This window comes from Heterocephalus glaber, unplaced genomic scaffold (assembly GCF_053883595.1).
Source record: "Heterocephalus glaber isolate CG9 unplaced genomic scaffold, H.glaber_assembly_v1.0 deba00000621, whole genome shotgun sequence".
Classification (NCBI taxonomy): Eukaryota; Metazoa; Chordata; class Mammalia; order Rodentia; family Bathyergidae; genus Heterocephalus; species Heterocephalus glaber.
The window spans coordinates 35,478,365-35,491,177 of record NW_028258153.1 but is presented as its reverse complement, the minus strand read 5'-3'; the positions used below and the strand labels follow the sequence as shown (position 1 = coordinate 35,491,177).

General features: G+C 39.7%; 1 protein-coding gene across 16 annotated transcripts in view; it reads left to right on the top strand.

Annotated features, from left to right (window-relative positions):
• The window catches only part of Auh (AU RNA binding methylglutaconyl-CoA hydratase), a 192,567-nt gene that overhangs the window by 84,244 nt on the left and 95,510 nt on the right, over nt 1-12,813 (top strand). For 13 of the 16 annotated variants that reach the window (XR_002391025.2, XR_002391024.2, XR_002391022.2 and 10 more), the window contains 2 exons: nt 9,095-9,187; nt 10,844-10,900. The exons of 1 other annotated variant lie outside the window; for it this stretch is intronic. Coding sequence is in view for 10 of the 15 variants with exons in the window: in XM_087206372.1 (XP_087062498.1) it covers nt 9,095-9,187; nt 10,844-10,900 (150 nt within the window). In the remaining 5 variants the exon portion in view is untranslated. The remainder of the gene's footprint in view (nt 1-9,094; nt 9,188-10,843; nt 10,901-12,813) is intronic. 2 more of the 16 variants (XM_021248525.2, XM_021248521.2) reach the window with 1 other exon arrangement.

Sequence of the window (12,813 nt, the reverse complement as noted above, 5' to 3'; positions counted from 1 at the left end):
TATTCTTTAAAATTTTAAAAACAAAAGAGATCAATAATAAAAGAGAAATAGGCAAAATAAACCAGGTTTGAAATAAGGAAGGGGAGGAGGCTGTGTGAGACCCGGAGGGCCGTCCTGATTCGGGAGGTGCCGCCCCCCGCAGCCCTGATGTAACATCCGTCTGTGTTCCAGGCGGGCAGCACGGGAGTGGACGGTCCGAGAGAGCAGGGTGCACAGGTCAGATGGAGAGATAAAGGGAGGGATATTGAAGCCAGGCCTGGGAAGACCAGAGGCCAGCCAGGCACTCTGGGCAAAGCTGTAGTTTGTGCGCAGCGTAGAGACTGGGCAGGTGGGGGGTTGGGGAAGTTGCCTGGGCTGGGTTTGAACTTTCAGTCTCCCGGCCTTAGCTTCCGAGAGAGTGACAGGATTGCACCATGCCTGGCTGCAGTTATGGGTCTTGAATGGGAATGGTTTCTGGGGGTTTTTAAAGGAGTTTGGGCTAGAGCACAGAGTATGTGTCTCAGGCTAGAGAAAAGACCAGAGAGGTAGGCACACTGGTTTATCAAGTGTCTCTCATGCTATGCTAAAAATTTATCCCATTTTTATCTTGAAGGTGGAATAAATAATTATATAGTTTTAAATAGAAGAACAGTGTGACTGTTTGATTTTAGAAAGATTACAAGTGTGGATAATGTATGGGGGGCGGTAAGCTGTAGGTAAAGGAGATGAAGTTGGGACTTCCTGCTGGTGAGAAGTGATTAGACCCAGAACTCTGGCAGCAGAAGCAGGAGGGGCAAGCTGTTAGACAGGACTCAGGAATGGCTGAACACAAGGGCATTAGAAAGGAGGATGTCTGGGATGTCTTTTACGTCCTTTCTTGGGTGATTTGGACAATAGAGGTATTACTGGGAAATAGAATCTAGAAGTAGGATTAAGAAGAATTAATTGAGAGAGTGTTGATGTGATAAAGTATTTGATAAAGCATTTGATAGAGATGTCCAGCAGGCAGCCCCGTGCAGATATTTGACATTAGAGGTTGTGGACATTGGTATTAAAATTGTAAAAATTGCGGATGGGAGTGAGACCTCATGGGTAGAGCTGGAATTGAGGGGAGAGGAAGGCTGAGAAATAAGCAGAAGTAGATGGAAAGGCAGGAGCAGTGAGGCCCCAGCAGGCAGATGAGGTGGGGATTCAGGGAGGCAGTGTTGTGGTTAATGGCTTTAATCTTAGGAGCCTGAAGATTGTCCTCTGGCTCCAGACAGTACCACAGCGTTCTGTGAGTGGAGCAGGCGTGGGCTTGGTGCGTCGGTGAATGGGTATGGGTGATACCTGCTGGACTTCCAGAAGCTGATCTGTAGAGGGAGGTTACCAGGGACTGCAGCAGGGCCCAGGGAGGTAATGGTGAACCTTTTAGAGACGAGTACCCAAACTGTAATCCCAAACCCACTTATTTATCTCAAAGTGCCAACACTGCAATTAAGCCTGAATACTGAAGTATTAGTTTAGAAAAAACAACTCATACATTAAAAGAAAAACATAGTAACAGAGCTTTCATTAATACAGACAGCCTGCTGTGGCACACGTGCCATAGGTTCACTACTACTGGCCAAGGGAAAGTTTTAGAGAACCAGAAATTCAGTGGACTGGCCTGATAGAGGAACAACTTGGATTATGACTGGAATTTTAGTTTTAACTTACAACCAAAGCCTTGAGTTATGTGCCAGCCACTTGTGCTTCCAGATGGTCTCAGATACAGATTTAACCCGTAGAGTTCTGGAAGGAACATGACAACATCCTTTCCTGTGTGGGGTTCATTGAGAAATCCTGGGCCAGTGTCTCTCTAAGGACACTGAGATCTGCCTGTATACAGGAGAGAGATTTTGATGGCTGTGTAGAGGAGCCTGGGCCTACCTTGACCAACTTGAGTTACAACTAGCCCTCAGGAGTGAATAGAATTCATAAGTCAAGGGTCCAATGCCATCTCTGTAAGTATGTTCTTAGAAGGTAATGCAGTGGCTCCGTTTCATTTTCAGGTGCTTGAGATGACTTTAGGAACCATTCAGATTGACTTGGCATTGTATCCCTTCACCGATTTTTCTTTTCTTTTCTTCAGGGAAAATTCAGTAGGTATTATTTGTACATTAAATTGTTTTTGGACTATAGATTCTGATCTGTCCCTTGTTATTTTTTTCCAAGTGTGCAGAGAAGGACATCTTGAATTTGTTCAGCCCTTTCCCCAAATGCCCCCACAGGTCCAGAAGGTGAATGTAGCCTGTGGGGAAGCCCTGTCCAGCCATCCCCGTGCCTCCCCTGTGCACTGCTGTCTATGCTCCTTCGCAGCATCTTCAGATGGTCTCAGAATTTGTCCAGTGAGTTCCTCTATGTGTACATGAGTAGGACTCAGTGTACTTCAAAAAATTTGTATTTTAAAAAAATGACCCTGTTTTTCTCTTTTTTTCGGTGATGCTGGGAGCTGAGTTATAAGACATGAAACCTTCTACAAATCTGTGTTTTGTTTATATTAAGGTTATCCAGCCTAGCTTTATTTATTTTCTTACTAATTTTATTGGCACATTTTAGGTATACAATATAATGACATTCATCATTGGAAATTTGCACCTTTACATAATCTCTCTTGGTTCTTATTTTTCCCCCTTCCCCTGTCCTCCCTTCAACTCCTCATCCCTCCCTATTTACAAAACACTTTGTTTCCATTTTTTCCATTTTCTCATATGAATTCCTTTCCCTTCTTTCCTTTCCCCTACCCCTCCCACTTCCCCTTCCCCTTTGCCCCTTTTCTCCCTATTTCACATTGTCTATTATACCTTTTAGTCCTTATTTACACTTTCAGTTTCTCACACTAGACAAACTATTCGGTATTTACACATGTGTGTCCTGTTTATTTCACTTAAGAGTATCACCTCAGTGTGCATCCATTTAGCTATAAATGTCTGTAGTTTCTCATTCTTTATGGCTGAGTAATACTCCATTTTATATATATAAAAAAAGCAAACCACATTTTCTTTATCCAGTCTCCAGTTGATGGGCATTTGGGCTGTTTCCAAGTTTTAGCTATTACAAACTGTGCTGCTGTGAACATGGGTGCACATATATCACTGTGGTATGATTCTTTTAATTCTTTGGGGAAGATACCCAGCAGGGGAGTAGCAGGGTCAAATGGGACTTCCAGTCCTAGTTCTTTGAGGTATCTCCATACTGATTTCCACAGTGGTTGCACCAGTCTACACTCCCACCAGCAGTGGAGCAGGGTTCCTCTTTCCACACAGCCCCACCAGCATTTGTTATTGGTTGATTTCATGATAACAGCCATTCTTTCTGGGGTGAGGTAGAATCTCAGCTTTGTTTTCATTTGCATTTCTCAATGACCCAGTGATGTTGAACATTTTTTCATATGTTTGGTATTTCTACTTCTTTGTGTGAGAAATGTCTGTTCATTTCAGATGCCCATTTTCAGATTGGGTCTTTAAGTTTGGGAGGTCTGATTTTTTTAAAGTTCTTTATAGATTCTAGATAGTAGAGCTTTGTCTGAGGGACTGCTGGTGAAAATTTTTTCCCACATTGTGGGTTGTCTCTTCACACTGTTGGTCATTTCTCTTGCTGTGCAGAAGCTTTTTAATAAGAAGAGATCCTACTTGTTGATTGTTTGTGCTAATTCATGGGCAGCTGAGGTTTTGTTCATAAAATCTTTTCCTACACCAGTGTCTTCAAGAGTTCTTCCAAAACCCTCTTCCAGTTAGTTCAGCATTTCTGTTTTAATATTTAGATCTTTAATCCATTTTGATTTTAGTTTAGTGCATGGTGAGAGATATAGGTCTAATTTTAATCTTTGGCAAGTTGAAACCCAGTTTTTCCAGAACCATTTATTAAAGAGGCTATCTTTCCTCCAATGAGGGTGTTTGGCTCCTTTGTCAAAGAAGAGGTGGTTGAGTGTGTCTGGAGTTGCTTCTGCATCTTCTAATCTGTTCCACTGGTCCTCAGGTCTGTTTCTTTGCCAGTACCATGCTGTTTTTATCACAGTAGCTTTGTAGTAGAGTTGCAGGTTGGGGATTGTGATACCTGCTGCCATGTGTCTGTTACCTAGAATTGCTTTTGCTATTCTGGGTCTCTTCTTGTTCCAAATGAACTTTTGGATTGTTTTCTCCAGGTCCGTGAAGTAGGCTGCTGGAATTTCAATTGGGATTGCATTGAATCTATGTAGCAGTTTTGGAAGTATGGCTATTTTCACTATGTTGATTCTTCCTGCTCAGGAGCAATGGATGTCTTTACATTTTCTGATATTCTCTGAAAGCTATAGCACTCTGAAAAGAGATTGAAGTTGTTTGATTTCTTTTGTTAGGTTGATTCCTAGGTCTTTGAGTTTTTTGGATGCTATTGTGAAAGGAATTGTTTGCCTTGTTTCTCTCTCAGTGAGTCTATTGTTCATGTAGAGGAAAGCTATTGATGTTTGTGTGTTGACCTTGTATCCAGCTACTTTACTGAATTTGGTATTAAGTGTAGAAGACATTTGGTGGAGTTCTTGGGGTCTTCTATGTAGAGTATCATGTCATCTGCAAATAATGACAATTTGACTTCTTTATTTCCTATTTTTAGTCCTTTTATTTCTTTCTCTTATCTAATTGCCATGGGTAATGTTTCCAAAACTATATTGAAAAGGAATGGTGATAGTGGACATCTTTGTCTTGTTCCTGATTTTAGTGTGAAGGATTTTAGTTTTTGACTATTTAGTATGATATTGGCTGTTGACTTTTCATAAATGGTTTTATCAGATTGAGGTAGAGACCCTCTATTCCAATTTTTTATAGGGTTTTTATCATAAATGAATGTTAGATTTTGTCAAATGCTTTTTCTGCATTTATTACGATGATCATATGCTTTTTGTCCTTGACTCTATTGATATAGTGTATTACATTGATTTGCATGTGTTGAACCATTCCTGCATCCCTGGGATGAATCCCGCTTGGTCAGGGTGTGTGATCTTCTTGATGATCTTCTGCATTCTGTTTGCCAATATCTTATTAAGGATTTTTGCATCTATGTTCATTAGTGAGATTGGCCTATAGTTCTCTTTTTCGGTTGGGTCTTTCTCTGCTTTGAGGATCAAGGTAATGATTGCTTCCAGGAATGAATTTGGAAGTATTGCTTCCCTTTCAGTTTCATTGAAGAGTTTAAACAGTAGTGGCAGTAGTTCCTCTCTAAATGTCTTGTAGAATTCAGCAGTGAAGCCATCATGAGCCAAGCTTTTCTTAATTGGCAAGTTTTTAATTACTTTTTCAATTTCATTGATATTGGGTTGTTTAGAACTTTTAGGTCTTCTTCATTCAACTTTGGTAATTTATACGTATCTAGGAATCTGTCCATTTCTTCTGTATTTTCCATCATATTGGTGTATAGATTCTCAAAGTACGTATTGATGATCCTCTGGATTTCTTCTGGGTCCGTTGTAATTTCATCCTTTTCGTTTTTAATTGCATGGATTTGGGCCTTTTCTTTCCTTTTTCTGATATGGTTGGCTAAGGGTTTGTCAATTTTGTTGATTCTTTTGAAGAACCAACTCTTGGCTTCATTGATTTTTTTGTATCATTCTCTTAGTCTCCATTGCATTGATTTGTGCTTTGATCTTTATAATTTCCTCCCTTGTATGAGCTTTGGGGTTGTCCTGCTCTTTTTCTAGAAGCTTGAGTTTCAGTATCAGGTTGTTTAATTGGGCTCGCTCTGTTTTCCTAATATGAGTGTTCACACTATGAATTTCCCTCCTAAGACTGCTTTCATTGTGTCCCATAGATTCCAATATGTTGTATTTTCATTGCCATTTAAGAACTGTCTGATTTCTTCTTTAATTTCCTCTGTGACCCATTGGTTATTCAGAAGTGTGTTGTTCAATTTCCACGTGTTTATGAAATTTTTTGAGTTTCTTTTGCTATTGATCTCCAATTTCATCGCAGTATGGTCTGATAATATACAGGGGATATCTTCAGTTCCTTTGCACTTACTTAAACATGTTCTGTGAGCAAGTATGTGGTCTATTTTGGAGAACGACCTGTGTGCAGCTGAAAAGAATGTGTATTCTGTTTTGTGGGGTGGAACACTTTTTAAACATCTGTTAATTTCTTTTGTTCAAGAGTTTGATTAAGTTCTAGTATTTTGTTGCTTATTTTTCATCTAGTTGATCTGTCTATTTGTGACAGTGGGGTATTGAGGTCCCCCACTACTATTCTATTAGTGCTTATTTGATTTTTCATGTCCATTGGTATTTGTTTTATATAGTTGGGTGCACTAGTGTTTGGTGCTTGTGTGTTTATGATTGTCATCTCTTCCTCTTGAACTGTTCCCTTTACAAGGATGTAGTGTCCTTCTTTGTCTCTCTTAATCAGTATTGGTTTAAAATCCATTTGCTCTGCAAAGAGGATAGCTACTCCTGCTTTTTTTTTAGGTTCCTGTCATATGGAGTATTGTTTTCTACCTTTTAACTTTCAGTCTGTGAGCTTCTTTTTGAATTAATTGTTTTTGTGGTATGCAGCATATTTTTGGATCTTGCTTCTTGACCCATTTTGCCAGTCTATTTCTTTTGATTGGTGAATTGAGAACATCAGCATTGATGGTTATAACTGATATGTATTGACTTATCATTGTCATGACTTTTTCTTTTTGTTGGATTCTCCCCCTTAGCTTTTAATTTCTTGTTGTGCCCAGTGGATTCATTCTGCTGTGCTTCCTGGGGTTGTGATCCTCATTGTCTTTTCCTAGGACATTGTCTAAAATTTTTTGGAGTGCTGATTTGGTATTCATGAAGTTCCTGCCGTTCTTTTCGTCATGAAAGTATCTTATATCTCCATCAATTTTGAAAGATAGTTTTGCAGGGTACATCAGTCTGGGTTGGAGGCTCTTTTTCTTTAGGGCCTGAAATAACATCCCTCCAAACTCTTCTTACCTTAATGGTTTGTGTTGAGAATTCTGCTGTAATTCTGATGGACATTCCTTTGTATGTGATTTGTTTTTTTCTCTTAACTGCTTGTAGAATTTTGTTCTTCTGTTGGGTTCCTGGAATCTTAACAATTATATGCCTATGCATAGATTTTTTTAGATTAATGCTATTTGGAGTCTTATATGCCTCACTTATCTGTATGTCAAGTTCTTTTCCCCTGCTTGGGAAGTTTTCTGCTGTCATTTCTGTGAACAGTTTTTTTATGTCATCTTCACTCTCTCCTGTTTTTTCATTGACTCCCATCAGTGTTATGTTATTCTTCTTTGCATCGTCTAGCAGCTGCTGGATTGATTTCTCGTGGTCCCTTACTATTTTACAACAATTTTTCTTTTCCTGGTCACTAACTGCAATCTTACCTTCTATATCTGAAATTCTGTCCTCACGTTGGCTCATTCTGCTGAGTAAACTTTAACTGGAAATTTTAATCTCCTGGAAATCTGTTTGCATCTGTTTTATGGATTTTATTTGTTTCCTATGTTGGGATTCCACCATGTTCCTCAGCTCCTCTTGTTTTTTTATCTGTGTCCTCTCTAGATTTATTAATCATGTCTTGCAGTATGGGCACAATCTCTGCTGTTATCTGGGAAATTATTTCTGATTTCATTTTTTCCTATCCTGTTTTGTTGCCAGTTCAGGGAGTCCAGGTGGTTGAGTATCAGAGTGTTCCATCTCACTTCCCTTTGGGGTTGCTGTAGGTGATCTGGAAGTCTGGGTTTGAGACTTATTTACGTGTCTTCTCATTTCAATGGTGGGGGAGAGAGGGGGGAGGGATGTGTGTTGCTGGTGCCTCCAGGGCTCACCTGCTTGACACTAGGGGCATTGGTACAGCAGCCTGGAAGGTTTACCTCCTCTTTTCTGGGGGCAGCTCTGTCCTTGGCACTGGCGGCTGTGGTATGGCCATCCAGAATTTTTACCTCCTTGGTGTTGGGAGCAGTCAACGTAGCTTTATATTCCCATAGTCAAAAATAAAATTAAATTTGAAATAGGAAAAAAGGTCCAAAGATGAAGGAGTGAAGGGAGGGGAAGGGGAAAGGAAAAGAGGGAAAGGAAAAACTATGAGAAAAGAAAAAAAAAGGAAATGAAATCTGTGTAAATAGGGAAGGGCAGAGGGAGTGAAGGGCGCACAGGTAATGGGGAAAAAAATAAGAAACAAGATATATCATGTACAGGTACAAGCACCCAATGATAAATGTAAATAGATTGTATACCTAAAATGTACCAATAAAAGAACTAAAAAAAAATAAAAAAATAACATTAAGCTGTGCATGGTGGCGCATGCCTGTTATCGCAGCAGTTGGGAGAATTGCAGTGAGTTGAAGGCCATCCTGGGGTTCATAATGAGTTCAGGGCTAGCCTGAAGTGAATAATGAGACCATATTTCAAAAGCGCACGCAAGCAAATAAGTACGTAAGTAAATAAATAAAGCAAGCATGCTTTCTGTTTCACAGAATAATTGACATAATCAGTCACAGTTTCAACACGTTATAAAAATAAAACTGCGTAATTTACAGACCTCTTTAAAATAATTCCGTCTTTCTGGATTCAGGCAGGTCCACTTTTGAGTTTTGTGGCTGGTGTTACTCCCCAGGTGTGCTACTGGATGGATTCTCAGAGGCTGTGTATCAGGAAACTCATGATGTGGTAGATATCAGCCCGGGCCAAGTGTTCTTCTCCAAAGGGGAGGCACTTGTGGGTCAGTGCACAAATCATCTCTGTGTAGAATTGTCATTCTAAGCTCCAGAGTAGCCCATAGGAGGTGACAGATTTCACAGTTAATGCAGAAGTCACTTGAACTTGAAATTTCTATCGAACATTTTATGAAAGACTTTAGGCCGTGAGATGTGATTGTGTTAATTCAACAACCAGCATTTATGAAAATATTCAATAATATTGGGAGATTTAAAGGCAGCATTGCAAGTTTGTATGGTAGAATGCTATACAATCATTAGTTTTGGAAGCATAACGATGGAAATGCCTATATTTTATTAAAGATAAAAGAGGTACAAAAGTCTTATGTGATACCCATTTAAAAACATAGTCACAGAAAGAAATTAAAATGAATTACATAATAATGATCTCATTGAAGGAGCATAAAATATCTTTCTATTTCAGCTAATCTTCCAGTGCCAACAATTGCAGCAATAGACGGACTGGCAATAGGTGGTGGTCTTGAACTGGCTTTAGCGTGTGACATCCGAGTGGCAGGTGAGAACTAATCCTATTAAACTGTAATTTAAAAAAATGACGACTGCATGTACTGTACAGATAACTCCAGATACTTTGTTCTGTTTCCTGTAGAACATTTTCAAAAAGTTACCTGTTGGGCTTAATGATTTGTTTAAAATTCTCTTTAAGAAAACAGTCTTTTGTTGTCTCTCACTCAGTCTTAGCAATTAGAGATAGCAGGATTTGGGTGGGAAAGAACTGAGTTTGGAGCTTAGGTCATGCCCTTTTAGATCACTTTCCTTCTCTCTAAAATGGGGGAAATGGCTTTTGCTGTGTGAAGTTAACCCATAAAGTTGTCCTGTGGATGTGCCTAGTCTTAGTACTTCAGTGATTGTCAGATGTAGTAACAAAAACTTAATCCCTTTGAATTCATTCTCTTCCTGAATGGTTTTCTGAGTTCTTAGGAGGAGTTACGGATATAGTGAAAACAGTTAGTGCTAACCACTTACTGAGTGGCTGACCAGGTACCTGGTGTACACTAGACATGTGTACGTCAGTCTTACGTCAGTCTTACTCAGTCTGCCTAGCAACCCCTGATCATGGTATCTTGGGATACAGGAGGAAGCTGGAGTACAGGGAAGGGAAGTTACAAGCCCAGAACTAGTTCCTGAACTGGGATCCAGTCCTCACGTGTTATGGAGCAAGTGTGTGTACTGGTCTTCCGTGTGTAGTGTTCTGGACACCATATTGGGTGATATCTCACTGCTGCCTGTGTCGCTAGGCTCTGAGACTTAAGAACTGGGGAGTGGGGGTAGATAGCAGAGTTGGCACTGTTTTTCCCTGGTTCCCTTGTCACTTCTGTTGTGCCTGCATATTAAAAGTAGAGTTAACACAATTCACCTTTGAATAATTTTATGTGACTGTGTCTTGGGATTTGTAGTTGCTTATTCATGTGTACTTTTGCCTCCTTTCTGCTTTATTTTAGGACCCTTTTTTTTTCTGGTGATGGGGACCGCTTAGGTTTTAAACTGAAAAGCTAAGGGACATATATCCATTTTGAAAGAATGCGTGTTCTGGGAATAAGGATGGAGGAAGTAGTCATAAGTACATTTGTATATACTTCTAAAGAAAATTAAGGTGTAGTAATGTATCCATGAAAACAAACACAAACAGAGGAACCCTTTTCAGCTATCACCACAATAAAAGTATATTTCAGAAAGTAACTGGAGACTTGGTCTTGAGAAGTTGCCATATCCGATATGATATATTAAGTCGTTCAATCCTAGGGCACTATTCAGGCATTTAAAGAATTCATCTTTGTCAAACATAATCTCTCTCACAATCCTGAATAATTAATGGGGAGCTAAGCCTTCAAATATGACTTGACAATATCAAGTATAATAATGTAGTTACAGGTCTTGTCTTCCACCATCAAAAACTAATTCACTGCCAAGCACTGTTTAACAGAAAATGTTGTGTGATTCTTCTGATGTATGTCATTCAGAGTGTTTATTTTCAGAAGTAAGTATCTCTTCAAGTTGTTTTTAAAAATATTTGTATGGAAAAAAAATTTGTGACACAGTTTAATTAGTATGCAGCATATTTTTGGTGTATCTTCTTTTGCTAACTTTCTCAAGTTGTCATATTGGAATGTGATGATGTGGATGTTCCTTAATTTTCTTTGTTACTTTTTAGCTTCCTCTGCAAAAATGGGCCTAGTTGAAACAAAGTTGGCGATTATTCCTGGTGGAGGTGAGTTGTTCACACTCATCTCTTAATACCTTTGATTTGTTCCCAGATGCAGGGTATAAAGCAAAATTTAATAGGAAAGGCAACATTATGGGTGAAGAGGCTAATGCCACACCAGATAACTAACATGTGAACCCATACTATTTGATTCTCTAGCAGAGTCTCTGTTCAAAGCATGCCCATGCCATAGTCCTTCTGTAGAGTTGTACTGGCTGTCACTTTCTTTTCCAGCTGTGGTTTTCTGCTTTGGTTCTGAAGTTTTAAATTACAGCCCACATTGTTGTCACATTTGGGTCTTTTTTATTAATGGTTACATAGCTGTTGTGAAACCTTTATGCATACATTTGAACATGTGCTCCCTCACTGAGCTTAGAGCTTTGTGTGCACAGTCAGACTCCAAGCGGAGGTGGAGAAAGGGCACTGACAGAATACCTGAGCGAAGTACCTCAGAAGGAGGAAAGCTTTATTTTAGCTCTTGGTTTCAGTCTGGGTTGGCTGGCTCCATGACATTTGGGCCTGTGGCATTGGAAACTGCTGGCCTCATGGCAGCTGGGATGCTAAGACAGAGGGAGGAAGGGGATCTCCTCGTAGTACTTCAAGAACATGTCTCTGGTGCCCTACTCCTTTGCACCGGTCTTCACTCCAAGACAGTCTCCCATCTTCCAGTAGCACCTTAGGTGGGGCCCAGGCTTCTACAGATGGGCCTTTGGGGGATAATCGCATTCACATTATAGCAGCCTCCAGGCTGTGGGCCCTTGTTTCTGTATAGCAGGGCAGAGGTTGGGGTAAGTGAACAGCTTGAATTTGTAGCTAAAGAGGTACTTTTTTTCCTGTTGTCACGAAAAAGATAAATGAGCTGCTGCTTTTGGAAAAAGCTGTTAAGAAAGTGCCTTTGTAACATTGTTAATGAAATCTTGCATCATCCAATAAATTTGAAATTTTTGCTATTTTGATTCAGGGAATTTGGAGATGCTCGCATTTTGTGAAGTCAGTCTTTCAAAAAATAGACTTTTGTGCATGGTGTAGTAATCTTCCTTGGTAACTTTCACATGTAAGTGACCGTTTATCAGTATATGAATGAAATAACCATCTAACAAGGTAACAATTATTGTTGAACACAACAGATATGATGGATATGAATAGGTTAAAATTGTGTTTAACTTTATTATGCAGTATTTACATAATAAGTATATACTAATAAATATATAATAATTAGGGTTTATTGATAGAAACTAAAGCATAAGTTACAGTGAACTGAACATAATCTGCCTCCATCAGTGTGTAAGACTCTTCTATTTGGTAACCTAGGAAAGGGCTGTTCTTGTAGTGCCAAAGCATTTCATGTCTGTCTGCCTGTTCTAGCATGCCTACATTGTTTACAGTGACTAAGAAAACCACTGGAAAGATTTAGGAAGAAATAGGCCCACTTGAAAAGAATGATGTGAGAACTGATATGTGAAGTAAAGCAAAATAGAGAAAAAGCATGGCATGACATGTTTCTGAAATTCTTTAAGAAATTGGCGTTCATTGGTAATTCAGATTTAACTAACACTTGAGAGATAGTGGCTATAGTGGATTGACTGGTGTATCCTTCCTCCCATCCCAGCATATGTCAGCCTAGAACCTTGGGAAAAGGGCCATTGCAGATGGATGAGAGTAAAGGAGCTTGAGAGGAGATGATCCTGGATTATTGGAGGAGGATTTGAACCCAGTGAGGAAGTATACTTATAAGAAGGAAAAGGCAAATAGAGATCCTTGAAGATGGAGCGAGGGGAGTGACACATCCATAAACTGTGAAACCCCAAGGGTTTCTAGCAGCCACCAGAGAGGGTGTGGGGAGGGATTCCATTGGAAGCCTCTGTGAGAGCCCAGCCCTGCACACACTTAATTTTGGGCTTCTGCCCTCCAGAACTGTG